The sequence below is a fragment of the Pantherophis guttatus genome, chromosome 16 (assembly GCF_059756535.1).
Source record: "Pantherophis guttatus breed Tessera chromosome 16, ASM5975653v1, whole genome shotgun sequence".
NCBI lineage: Eukaryota > Metazoa > Chordata > Lepidosauria > Squamata > Colubridae > Pantherophis > Pantherophis guttatus.
In genome coordinates, this window is record NC_142078.1 from 1,116,550 (window position 1) to 1,130,360 (window position 13,811).

General features: G+C 49.1%; 1 protein-coding gene across 1 annotated transcript in view; it reads left to right on the forward strand.

Annotated features, from left to right (window-relative positions):
- COL5A1 (collagen type V alpha 1 chain) overlaps positions 1-13,811 on the forward strand; it is a 222,335-nt gene that overhangs the window by 164,723 nt on the left and 43,801 nt on the right. Inside the window, exons 33-42 of the mRNA XM_034427172.3 lie at positions 513-557; positions 1,223-1,276; positions 3,750-3,794; positions 3,988-4,041; positions 4,217-4,270; positions 7,308-7,361; positions 10,552-10,659; positions 11,776-11,865; positions 11,966-12,019; positions 12,522-12,629. Coding sequence (XP_034283063.2) covers positions 513-557; positions 1,223-1,276; positions 3,750-3,794; positions 3,988-4,041; positions 4,217-4,270; positions 7,308-7,361; positions 10,552-10,659; positions 11,776-11,865; positions 11,966-12,019; positions 12,522-12,629 — 666 coding nt within the window. The remainder of the gene's footprint in view (positions 1-512; positions 558-1,222; positions 1,277-3,749; positions 3,795-3,987; positions 4,042-4,216; positions 4,271-7,307; positions 7,362-10,551; positions 10,660-11,775; positions 11,866-11,965; positions 12,020-12,521; positions 12,630-13,811) is intronic.

The following is a 13,811-nucleotide window of genomic DNA, read 5'->3' on the forward strand; positions in this document are numbered from 1 at the left end:
TGAATAAAATGCTGGAAAAATCGAATGAAGTTTTACAGCTAGCTTGGTCTGGTACAAGTAGTTCTCAACTTACAGCAGTTTGTTTAGTGACCAAAGTTACAACGGCACTGAAAAATGTGATTTATGGCCGTTTTTCACACTTACAACCTTAGCAGCTCCCCATGATCAGGTGATCAGAATTCAGGCGCTTGGCCACTGGTTCACATTTATGACGGTTGCTGTGTCCTAAGGTCACATGATCCCCGTTTGCGACGTTCTGACAAGCAAAAGTCAATGGGGAAGACAGATTCACTTAACAACTAGGTTACTCACTTATCGACTGCAGTGGTTCACTTAAAAATGTGGCGAGAAAAGTCGTAAAATGGGGCAAACACACTTCTCACTTAGCAACAGAACTTGGGGGCTCAATTGTGGTCGTAAGTCGAGGACCACCTGTAGTTAAGCCACTGGATTAGCTGAGTTCTAGTCCTATCTGAGGCAGGTTCCCAGCTCCTTTTTCTCTCTGTTCACAGGGCACCGCTGGCAAACCAGGGCCAAGAGGACAGCGAGGGCCCACGGTAAGAAATATTTCCTTTTCCTCCTCCTGGCTCCAGAATTGCTGCCTGAAGCCCCAGGCGGTCTGAATCATGTGGACAGCTGTGGTGGTGGGAACGACAAATATTCATAGATCACTTTTAAAGAAAACTTGCCCACTTCAAATTCCTGACCCTTTGCAGATGTAATGACACATCTACAAAGTGAGTTCCATAGCCTTCCAAATCTGGCAATATACTCCTCAAGTATACTAGGAGGGGGCATATTGGGTTAAAATGAGCAGAAATTGCATAAACCCAGAAATTCCATGAGAGAATATTGCCTACAAAAATAGAATAACAGAGTTGGAAGGGACCTTGGAGGTCATCTAGTCTAACCCCCCTGCCCAAGCAGGAGACCCTACACCATTTCTGACAGTCCAGTCTCTTCTTGAAAGCCTCCAGTGGTGAAGCTCCCACAACTTCTGAAGGCAACTTCTGTTCCGTGGGTTGTTGATCCTCACTTTTCTCATTTGTATATGCATGAAAATATATTCAAACTTACACACAGATTTCCATGCTATGCTGAATGTCCCCTGAGACAAAAGGAGGCCAAAGGAATGTCAAGTTAGGCAGGGAAGAGCTGTTGAATGCGTCCCATTTCCTCCTCCTTCCACACTGACGTCTCCTTCTCCTTGTCTCTTCTCAAGGGCCCCCGAGGAGAACGCGGCCAGCGAGGCATCACAGGGAAGCCTGGTCCAAAGGTACTGAAAAGCCTTCCGAACACTCTCTTCCCGGTGCCAGTTCAGTGCTGGGACCAGTCCTGAACTTCCCTTTCCTTGCAAAAGGAGACTGGGGGAGGGTGGCTCAGCTTGGAGAATGTGGTTCCCCCATTGCTGGTCACTTTCGCTTGAATTGGAAGGGTTTCAATATAATAGTAACTTGGAGACAGCAGAAGAGAAGAGGAAGAACTGGGGGAAACCACAAAATACAAAGACCTACAAGTAGAACGACTGTGGCAAAAGTAACATGGACCTTGGGTGCAATCCCAAAACATCGGGAGCGCCACTGGAACACTGTGGGCATTGACAAAATCGCTATGAGTCAATTGCAAAAGGCAGCTTTGCTCAGAAGAGTTTACATCCTCCAACAATACTTTTAATGTCAACAAAAGAACACCTGCCTATACTGGGTCCTTTGGAAGGATAATTGGATTAAAAATGCCAAATCCAGTCTGAACATTCGGCTGACTCTGCAATCAACCATAACCGGTTAAATTGATGTGTTGCCTGACACCCAGTGACTCCCCCCATGCTCACCAGGGTGTCGTTTTTATGTAATCACTGGGTCTTGGAAGAGACGTTAATCATAGAATATAGAATAACAGACTTGGAAGGGACCTTGGAGGTCATCTAGTCCAACCCACACACCCAAGCAGGAGACCCTTCACCATTTCTGACAGATGGCAGCCCAGTCTCTTCTTGAAAGCCTCCAGGGATGAAGCTGCCACAACTTCTGAAGGCAACTTCTGCTCCATTGGTGGATTGTCCTCCCCAGAGAATAATCTTTGCCAGTTCCCAGTGTTTTTTCCCCCTAATCAACCAAAACGCCTGTTTTTTCCTCTGCTTAGAAGGGAAGGGGCGAGCAGGGATAGAACAAGCCTCATCTGTGTATTTGGTGGGTGGGCTGAGGGCGTGAGGCATCCTGCAGGGGCTCAGAAAACTCCACTCTTGCTTCCCAGCCATGCCTGCATCTCCTTGGGAGGGCTGTGGAAAATACAGCTGACCTTGACAATAGAATAGAATAGAATAGAATAGAATAGAATAGAATAGAATAGAATAGAATAGAATAGAATAGAATAGAATAGAATAGAATAGAATAGAATGAGCTGGAAGGGACTTTGGAGGTCTTCTAGTCCAGCCCTCTGTTCAAGCAGGACAACCAATACAATCTCAGACAAGTGACTGTCCAGTCTCTTCTTAAAAACCTCCAGTCATGGAGCGCCCATGATTTCCCAAGGCAATCTGTTCCACTGGTTAATTGTTCTCACTGTTAGGAAGTTTCTCCGTAATTCCAGGTTGCTTCTGTCTTTGATGAGTTTCCATCCATTGTTTCTTGTCCTGCCCTCTGGGTGCTTTGGGGAATAATTTGGCCCCCTCTTCTCTAGAGAACTTCCACATGGCAAACCTCCAGTCCTAGACAGCGCAGCTGGGCTCCCTTTCCTGATTTGAGGGTCCCAGGATAATTTTGTTTTGCAAGCTGCCCAGAGTCATTGGATACGAAATGAGTGGAAAATGAATTTTATAAATAAATAAATAAATAATAAGTACCATCACAGTTGGGGGGGGGGCTGCTTCCTTCTTCTCCCCCAGGGTCTCTGAAGCAATGTTCTACAGAATCCCAGAGCTCCATGGGAATTGGATGGAATTCCCTGAGGAGGGGAAAGTTTCCTCCTCCGCAGCTGGACATTCCCAGGAACCAAGTCCAGGTGGAAGACCCAGAGAAGGGCTTGTCAAGCTCACGACAGCTCATTGTCCTGACAGGGCCTGAGAGGCAGCAGTGGGGCTTCTGGGAGGCATTTTTGGTCCTAACTGGTCCTGTGGCCTGAAAAAGTTTATGAACCCATGACCTGATGCCACACAGGAGCTTAGTGCAAGACAATTCAGTGCAAGACTGAAAATTATTTTAATTATTTTAATTTTCATATAGTATGTATTTTAATCTTGGCTGTTCACCGCCCTGAGTCCTTCGGAAGAAGGGCAGTATAAAAATTTAATAAATAAATAAATAAAATAAATAAGACGACAACTGTCCGAGCGATGGACAGCTCTGGAGTTGCAGAAGCCAAATGAAGAGCCGAAGCCATTATCCTCAGATTTTGACCACAAATCATACTAGTGCCAGTGTTTTGTCTGAAGGGGTTGCAGGTTACTCTCGCTTTTGCCTGCTCCTGTGTGAATATTTTTCTGACAAAGGATGCCTCAACTCCAGACCTCTGCTGGGAGGGGTCTGGCTGAGTATTAGAAAAGCTGGACCTTCACAGACATTGCAGTCAACCTCCCCACCTGGTGAAATTTGCCCCCGAAATAAGGGGCCAGGAATAAACCTGTCCCAAATGATTCTAAGCATCTGCCGGTCTCAACCTTTTAGTGCCGAGGATGACCGGAGGGTAATGGCTTATTGATACTCAACTGATAATTTATGGTTTTAATTCTCTCTCTCTCTTTGCCTTCCAAGGGCAATTCTGGTGGGGACGGACCTCCAGGACCGCCAGGTGAAAGGGTAAGATCAAGCAAGCTGCAACTGAACAGATGGGCCACAATTTATGCTTCCGATAGAAAGATGGGGCGGGACTTCTTGGCTGGCATCAATCCTGCCAAGGCAGAAGAATTAACCTGGCCGGATCCTTAGGAAGGAGAATTGCTCCCTCCGTTCAAGGTAGCAGCACTAACCCTCGTGTCGCTTTGTTCCTAAGGGACCTTCAGGGCCTCAAGGACCAACAGGCTTTCCTGGACCAAAAGGCCCTCCGGTAAGTTCAGCCAAGAGAGCCGGCCAAGGAGACAGATTTGCCTCTCTTTATCCAGGTCTCTCCGGGCTAAAATGGGCCTCAAGAAATCTCAGTGCGGAATTTGTTCTGCTGCATGCGAGGACATCATTGCCTTGAATACGTTCAGTTTCACTGAAGCTCCTGTTTCCTTCTCTAGGGGCCTCCAGGAAAAGATGGATTGCCAGGCCATCCTGGGCAGAGAGGGGAAACGGTCAGTGCCTTGATGTTTTCATCATTTCGGTTGATGTAGGAAGAGCATTTTCTGTCTTTTGTTTTGCAGAGGCAGGTTCTTCTTAGCTCTGCATCTGACCAAGCAAGACTTTCCCTTCCCCTTCTTGCGCCAACCTCCTTGCCCCCTTCTGCCCCCTCGGTTAGGACCAGGCAAGCAGAGCAATCTGGTCAAGTGACCCTTGGTGACAATCTCGGCCTCCAGAGAAACCTCCAAGTTACGGAGGCCGGACAATCTAGAGAGAAAGAGAAAAAAAGTAATAGATGCGGAGATTTCTTCTCAAGCAACATCCAGCTCCATATTCATTTCATGTGTTCCTTGTCCCTGGAAACGTTCAAGAAAGTGCAGATTTCAGTGGATGGCAGTGCTTCAAATTGTGCATTGATTCAGGAAGTGCTAAATTCATAGTGAAATACAACTCCAAAGATCCCAAGTCCCTGGTCAGATTATTCCAAGGGACTCGTCTTTAGAAAAGAGAAAGCTGCTGAAAGGAAAAGGCCACCTAAACCTTGTTTTTCTCCCCTCTCCCTCCCCCCCAACACTAAGGTGTTTTTTTAGAAGTTTCCAGAAATCGTTAAGAGTTGGGGAACCAGCACAAGGATGCTGCTGGATCCTGGAGCCTTCCCATATCCCCAAACATCCTGGCCTCCTTCGCCAAGTATCTGATGTAGCTCATCCAGAGTCTTGGAGAGAAAGGGCCAGAAAGGCCCAGTGCAAGAAATTTAAAGAAGAGCATAAACCTCTTTTTGATGGCGGCTTCATACGTGTGAGCCGTGGTGGCTCAGTGGTTAGAATGCAGTATTGCAGGTTAATTCTGCCAATTGCCAGCAGTTCAATCCTGACTGGCTCAAGGTTGACTCAGCCTTCCATCCTTCCGAGGTGGGTAAAATGAGGACCCAGATAGTTGGGGGCAAGAGGCTGACTCTGTAAACCACTTAGAGAGTTTAAAGCTCTGTGAAGCAGTATATAAGTCTAAGTGCTATTGCTCTTTCTCTCCAGGCCTTCAGAGGTATTCAATGTGTCTCTGACCACCCTCATATTCAGCCCAAAGCAGCCGTGCTTTGACCCTCATCCTTTGAACCAAGGACTTTTTTCTGCCTTGGAGGGTGGCCCTCCTTTGAGCCCAAAAGGGCAAAGTTAAATTGAATTCACTTTCAATTTATTACATGAATTAATAAATTCATTACATATGGATAACCATTTCTTTCATTGGAAATTAAATAGACAGTTAGGGAGCAGCTGTTGGAGGCTGCATTTAGGACTTGTGGGGCAGACATGGGGGGGGGGAGAAAGAGCTTCAATCAGTTGTTAAAATGTGGCTGAAGTTGGGCTTCCGTTCCTCTCAGTGAAATCCTCCAAATTCGACAAATATTTACTTCCGAGGAAAGCCTTTCCCAGCCTCCGGCATCTTGTGACATCTGACATGAACATTTCCTGACGACAAAAGTCTATCAAACGTGTCAAGCACGTTTTCTTGGCATGCTTTGTGCTTGTTCTGCTTCTGAAGTCAATATGGCAGCTCTTCTCCAAGGGCATTGTGTGGGATTGATCTGGTGGTTCTTGCTGTGAAAGGGAGCAGCAGGAGACAACAGGAGAGAGAAGCTCCTCGGCTGACATCCTGCTGGATGAATTGATCGGCATATATCCTGTTGGCTGTGCAATCTCTCCGCCTAAAGCCATCGGAGGAGTTCCTGGAGAGATCTGGGATTAGGCTTCTTCCCTCAACCAGGAACTCCCATCGTTCTAGAGTCAACGGAGATCCCCGCCTGCTCTCTCAAGTGGGGCCACTGAACCACTCGGCTTCCCCCCACCCAGACCAGGCAGAGAGCATCACTTCAACCTGTGTGGGAGGAAGCTCCTATTGTCAGGGTTCCAAGTAATACATCCATAGCAAGCAAGGTAGATTCCAGGTAGCAAGGTAGGCAGGTAGATTCCTCAAAGAATATTTTCATTTGGAATTATCATATTGGCACATATCTGGTGAAAATCGACTCTGAAGTCTCCCGCAGTTTTCACCTGATTAAAAGTAAAAGTTTTCCCACTTTCTCAAAACAGTTAAGTCACATGGTCCAATCACAGAACAGGCTGGCAGCCGGGTGACATCACTCTGCCTTTTTCTGACCAGGTGTGAGAATGTCCTTGGTTCCCAAGAGAAAATATGTTGTTTTAGCTATAGGTTCCCCTCTATGTCAATTTCACCCCCTCCCTAGTCCTCAGCTCCAGCGTGGCAACACTGAAGCGGCCAAAAATGGCTTCAAGTCAGCTTCAGGGTTGACACCTATCTTAAGGGCTTCCTTCTTCTCTTGGGCTTCACAGTGCAGGGGACGTCACAGAAGCCTGCCTGGGCTATGGCATCCAGGAACCTCCAGGAAGCAAGACTGGGCCAAATTGGGTGGAAAAAGGACTTGGGCTTCAGGTTTTTTTACCCTTAGACCCCTGTAGGCGCTGTTCCCTCATTATATCCCCTTCCAAATAGTTGGATCTTTGCATGTTGAGGGACCTACTGAAGGGTTTGTCTGTGTGCTCCAAGGGACTGTCAGTCCTTTCTCCTTGCAGCTGTAGTTTCGCCCAGCAAAATCATTTTCAAATGAATCCGGCAACATTGGTTGCCTTTAGGGGACCAGGGATGTCCGTCTCCTCTCTCCAGAATGTCAGCTGGGACTCCTGGCTCCTCCAGGACAGGATTAGTGGTCCAGAGGTTGTCCAGGCAGACGGGCAGCTACACACGTAATAAACAAGCTCCCTGATCTCACCAGACAAACCTTCACGCCTTCTAGTAACTGCCTTCCTTCGCTTTTAACATTTCCGCTTTAAGCCTTTGGTAACCTCTTGGCTGGCTTTTGAATATCCAGCTTCTATCTCTGTCGTGGTTTCTTTCTTCCTTCCTTCATTGCCCTTGGCAGTATTCACTCTTCCAGAGGTGGTAAGTGAGCTTATCAAAAGAGATCCTGTCCTTATTTGTTTCTATACATGGCCTGCTGCTTTTTGCCCTTTAATTGACCCTTCCTTCTTTTCCCAGGGCTTCCAAGGGAAGACGGGTCCACCTGGACCTCCAGGTGTTGTTGGTCCGCAGGTGAGTCATTCCCAGAGTCTCTGGTCAAAATTCTTTTTTTTTCCAGCTTCGTAGGAGGTCCGTTGTCTCTCTAATTACTTTCTAATTCCTAGAAACTCTGTCAGGTTAATGACAGTTTAAATTCTGTATCACAGGATAAATAACATTTCTGAGGTATAAAAGTCTACTGCCTGCTAATTACTGTATGTTTGGAAATGCTAAAACATAATTAGTGTGATTTCCAGAAACAATGGCATTACCAAAGTTTACTAAGTGAGAAGCTTTATGCCCTGGCTTACAATTCAGGTGTCAGCACTTCAAACTACATTCGTTCCAGTGCTGACATAAGGAGGAGAAGAGGGGGCAGCTGGCAAGAGGACGCTTGACTTTTCAACTACTTATTTTCCCTGAAGATAATATCCCCTAGGAGATGGGTTGGGAAGGGGGACATTCCTGGGAGCTGAAGTAGTAGATATGGGGAGAGTGATTTGGAAGATGGCCAATGAGACGCAGAGAATTGGGGAACGGAAAGGGAAGGTTTGGGGTCAGGAAGTCAATGTTGGCTTCGACATAATCGGGGACAGATTGTCGTGCTTAATAAATGAAAGATTTCATCAAAGACTGTCTGTTTAGAAATGCAATTTATTTGAGACGACATCAAAACCTGACATCAGGGTGCAGGACCTCAGGCTTCTAGGGTGGCCACAGCAGAGTGGAGGGCAGTGGCAGAAAAAAGGGTGGGGGGATATCTATTTCCAGTGTTGTGCTGTAAGGAAACTTACAGGATTTTGAGCAACAATACAGAACAGTAAAAACTCAATAAAAGCCACCCTACTGAAAAAAAAAGAGCATTAAAGAGAATTACTGTTATCTAATACAGGTCCCCGACTCCTGGACCACGGCTTATTCTGAACCAGATCGGTGGACTGATGCACACGCACATGTGTGCACAGCTCAACGTGGCCTGGTTTCCCTCTTTCTCTCCCCCGGACAGGTCGCTAAGCTGAAGAGGTTGGGCACCACTGATCTAATAGACAGTGCATGGTAGATTACGAACCAACATTAGGTAGACCAAATTGATAGCTCAACCAGGAAAGTCAAGATGAAGTTGACATGGTCAAGATGAAGGGGAAAGAGTGGGAAGCTTCTGGACAAGACAGCCAGTCTCAAAAGGCTCCTAGAGCAAATCTGGAAAGCAGCTGCTAAGAATACTGGCACCTAAAGCCTTAAATGCATAACACTCCAAGCCACCAAAACCAGAATAATTAAAAAGTACTAACCAAGCTTAGCATGGTATACATAGCATTGTTAATAAGGCTGGCAGAGCTTTGGCCTCAGCAGGGGAAGCCCGCTCTCAGAAGCAGACCCAGGCCTGCCCAGTTTCAGCCAACTGATACAAAAGGCTCCGGCCACTATCGCATGATTTTGAAAATAGCCACAGCAGGCATTGTGTTGGTCTCTTCTGGTTGTCAGGGTTCCAAGTAATAGCACCCCCCCCCAACGAAAAAAGACTCCAAGGCTAGAAGCTCCTCAAAGTTCCACTTTATTAGAGATGTCATATTGGCACATCTGGGAAAACCCAAATCTGAAAGCTTCCAGGTTTTCCCCGCCCAAAAGAAAGTCCAAGTCCCTTCCCCTGCACCCACATGGCCATCACATGGCCCAATTAATGCACCGTCCCAACTGGAGATGCCTCCCAGTCATGCCACTTCAAGTGCAGGGCTGAACGACCTTGACTCCCAGAGAAAAGAATGTTGTTATGGCTAAATATCTCTACCACTCCATGCAATCCCCCCTCCCAGTTTCCCACAGCACTAAGTGTGGCAGCCCTGAAGAGCCAAAGAGAAAGATGGCCTCCAGGGCTGACACTGCTCTTGCAAAGCAGTTCTTCTTCCCCGGGTCTTCTGACCCAGCCTTCACGAGCCCCACTCAACAGCCTACTCGTGAGGAGAAACCTCATGAGAAAGGCAGGAACACACGACATTCACTGGCAAAGCGCCAGGTCACACATCCAAAACTGAGCTTGCCTAAGACTATCCCAGATCACCCCAGGATTCCAGAATGTGTGGTGAAGGCTCCTCTGGCAAGATGGGGCCAACTCTCGCTTGTTCAGAGAGAACCTGGTGCTGCAAATGGAGCCCACAAGCAGGCTAGGAAGAGGGAAGCAGGAAGGCTCTTCAGCTCTGGAGGTTAATGTGGCCCTTTCCAGACGCCCTGCGTTTCTGAGACCAGAGATTCCTGTGCTGTCAGAAGTTAGAAAATGGGTGATTTCCGGCCTCTGGAGGGCCTCCCGGGGGATGGGGAAGGCCGTTTTTGCCTTCCCCAGGCTCCTAGAAAGCCTCTGGAGCCTGGGGAGATCGAAAAATGGGCCATTGCGTGCCAAAAGTGGGGGGAGCATGGGGGGGTCACGCACGCATGTGCGGGGGCGCATTGAATTATGGGTGTGAGCACGTGCATGTGCAACCCCCCTCCCCCCCACGCTGCCCCTGCTTTTGGAACACGATGGCAAAAAGGTTAGCCATCTCTGGTCTAGACTCTTGTGGGTCTCTTGTGGATACTGAGTTGTTGTCTTTGGTTGGTGGTGTGAATCAGGCTTTCGCATTAAACTATTAGATGGTTTATTTGTTTAGACATGACATAATATGCATTGCAAACTCACTTGGCTTGTTATGTGAATTAGACAATTGAGTGTCTGTGGAGATTCTCCGTCATCCAAGTCACGGTTGTCCCAAAGGTGCTTTTCTCAAGAGGCAACTGGACTGTCTGGTTTTTCTCGGAAGACGTTTCGCTTCTCATCCAAGACGCTTCTTCAGCTCTGACTCCCACCATGCAGTCAGAGCTGAAGAATCTTCTTGGATGAGAAGCAAAATGTCTTCAAAGAAAAACCAGAAAGTCCAGTTGCCTCTTGAGAAAAGCACTTTTGGGATAGGCAATTGAGACGACAAGAGGATTCAAGGTGTGGAAAGAGACTAATATCCCACTGACAGAATTATGCTTGATTTGGGGGACAACAAATTGGCTGTTTTGCACATCCATCTGAGGTGGACGCTGTGACTTGCCTCTTGTCTGATTACAGGTTTGTGTATCCCTCCTGGGCTTTTCCCCCTGCTTTCCCCCAGCTTCCATCCCCTGAAATGCCCCCAGATCCCCTCTTTTGATGGAATTAGATATCCGGATGCCTGTCTTGAAGGTGCCTCCCCATTTCTTTCAGGGCCCCACAGGAGAAACAGGCCCGATGGGTGAACGGGGCCATCCGGGACCTCCCGGGCCTCCTGGTGAACAGGGACTTCCTGGCTTGGCTGGAAAAGAAGGAACGAAGGTATGACCTCCATTGGACCAAGAAGGCATCCAGTCTGGAAGAAACCTTCATTTTAGAAAGTTAAAGTTCTATGTCTGGAGGGATTTAAGAGTGAAGTGTGGGTGAGGCTTGCTCTTTCTTGGGGAGAAAAATGTAGAACAAGAATTCCTGAATATCAGTTGCTTTGCTCTTAAGAGTGGTGCGGTGGCCTAGAGGTGGAGCTCTCGCCTCACAATCAGGAGGCTGTGAGTTCGATCCTAAGTAGATGCAGATATTTCTCTCTCTGGACACAATGAGGATATATCTGCTGAAAAAAACTGCACATTGGCGACAGGAAGGGCATCCGGCCAGTAAACACTCAGCTCCCTTCAGTTGCCCAGACTCCGTCCTGCAAGGGATTATTTATTTATTTATTTATTTATTTGTTTAAATTTCTATACCGCCCTTCTCCAAATAGGACTCAGGGCGGTGCACAGCCTAAGTAAAAGTATTATGGGGTCATTAAAAGAAGATGATGATGGTTGGTTTGTTCTTAAGAGAACCTTTTATGTCCCATGGAGGCTGTGGGTCTTCATTGCTGGCTGTCTTCATGCAGAGCCTAGGCTGCCTCTCCCTGGGGGCTCAGCCAGAGTTCCTGCGCTGGGCAGGGGTGGGTGGCATGGCCTTGAGGACCATTCCCCCCATAGGATTCTAAGCAAAGCCCTCAAGGTCTGGAGAAATAATGCCAGTGGTGTCGCAGCTATCCTGCCTCAAAGCCTTCCATGCACAGGTTTGCAGTGGAAAAGCTCTGTGACGTCAGGGGCAGGTGCTGGGCTGGCCTCCTGATCCAGTGCAGAGTCCCTTCTTCCCAAAGACAGATTCCCTTTATGGGTTAGATCTGTTTCCAGATCTATACTCATCGCAGACAAGACTACCAGAAGGATCAGGAGGGGAAGGGGTTCTCCTGGCATTGCCTCTTCCAACATCAAAGCTTGCAAAACATCATCATGCCAGACTTGGAAGGGGATCCATCCCTTCAGATACCATCTGGGACCGCCAGTCAGAATTGAAAACACGCAGCCTCCTCCTTCTGGGTTGGCCCTGGGGGACGCGGGAGGCTTGGTTTCTAGCTGTTCTGACCCATGTTCCTGCTTGCAGGGTGACCCAGGCCCCGCCGGTTTACCTGGGAAAGATGGCCCAGCAGGATTCAGAGGCTTCCCCGGAGACCGAGGACTCCCCGGCCCAATTGTGAGTTGAGAGCTTTCCCCCCCCCCCCATCCCTCCTGATGACCACCGTCATCTTTGAGACGCCTTTGCAAGTGAGTGACGCTGCCTTCCTCCCCTGCAGGGACCTGTGGGGCTGAAGGGCAACGAAGGCCCACCGGGGCCTCCTGGACCGGCAGTAAGTACCACCTTTCTCTGGCTGGGCGGAGGGTCGGGTGGCTTTGGGCTGTTCCCAGGTGGCTGGAGGAGAAAAGGAGGGGCCCCTTTTGGGAACCTCCCCCTGGAAGGTGGGAGAAGGTGGGCTGGGCTGCCTGCTTGCACACATCTGCCCTGCTGCTGTTGCTGCTTCAGAGAAGATGTGGACCTGATCTTGGAGCTCATCTCCTGCCCTGGTTCCTGCCTGGGCTCAGTGGGGCAGAGGGGTCTCTCCTGCCATGAGCTGCTGTCCTTGCCATTGACAGGATTCAGAGGTTTATCAATTTCTCTTACTCCACCTGGCAGTGTCCTCATACGCTTCTTTGGCTCTTGGGAGTGCATCCTTTGGTGTTTGTCCTTTCTCTTAAGTCTCAATCCTCTCCTTTTCTCTGGTAGCCAAAGTGGCCCACCCTCTACTCAGCCCCCTTCCTCGGGGTGCTTGCCTTCTGCTAGAGCTTTCACTAACTCCCTTCTTCCTCCCTTAGGGCTCTCCAGGGGAGCGAGGTCCTGCAGGAACAGCTGGCCCAATTGGACTGCCAGGACGGCCTGGACCTCAAGGGCCCACTGGCCCTGCGGGTGAGAAAGGGACCCCGGTAAGTGGTGTGTGTGTGTGTGTGTGTGTGTGTGTGTGTGTGTGAGAGAGAGAGAGAGAGAGAGAGAGAGAGAGAGACGGAGATGAGGGAGAGAGGGAGGGAGGGAGGGAGAGAGAGGGAGAGACTCCTAAACATCGGCTGGAGCAGATTCATCAGTTGACTTGGCAAGGCTACTATCATTTCTCTCCTTAGATGTCTCTTCTCTTGCATGCACCTCCCCAAATTCCACATGCTTTCGCCACCCATAAATATTTTTGCCTCTGTGTCATGGTCCACTTGCCATTGGCCAGTTCTTCAACCCAGGAACCAAAGAAGGTAGCAAGAAGGCTAAGACAGACAGTGGTTTACTCACAAAGACACACCTGGTCACAGTTTCTCTGTGCCCAGAGCGGCACTGAGAAGGGAGGCAGCCCTGCCAGGTCCGTGGACAGAAGGGCAGCCCTGCCAAGGGTCAAAGGCCTAAGACCAGCGCCCAGGGAGGGAAGAAGGCAGTGTCCTTATTACAGGGATGGGATTAATGGTGGCTGATCCAGTGGGTGTGACCTGATCTAATAAAGCAAATCTCGCATTGCCTTTTTCTGCCTGGAAGCAGAAACTTCCTTGCTCTCTTCCTGGAGCTAGCAGCCCTCTGCTTTCCCCTCCTATCAATTCCACAGACCCTGGAGAGGAGACCAGCCTCATGATTTTGCATTAAGCAGACAGGCCACTGATACGGATCCGTGCGCCCCACCTTCCACCACCATCCCTGCGACTGATGCACTGGGAGGGGGGTTGAAATCTGCAGCTGGGCCTGTCGTGCTGATCTCCCTGAGCTCCATTAGGGAGCTTTGCGCTACAGCCCTGGCATCGCATCTGCTGAAGCCTCCTCAGCCTCGGCTGCCTCAGATGCCAACGGTGAAGGAAGGGGCTCTCCTGGATCCCCCACCACCACTACCAAGCACTCTCTCGTACTCCTCCTGGGATGATGAGACAGGGAACGGGGTTCAGTAGGTTCGCCCTACTTTGATTAAATGGTTGAAGGAACTGGCTGGGTGGAACCTGAAAGGGTGCCAGCGTGTGGCTGAGATGGTCTTGCAGGAGGCATCGAGTGTCCTTGGGAATCTCTGTGAGGCCAGAAGACCAGCACAGCACAGCCTCAAGGTTGACTCAGCCTTCCGTCCTTCCGAGGTGGGTCAAATGAGG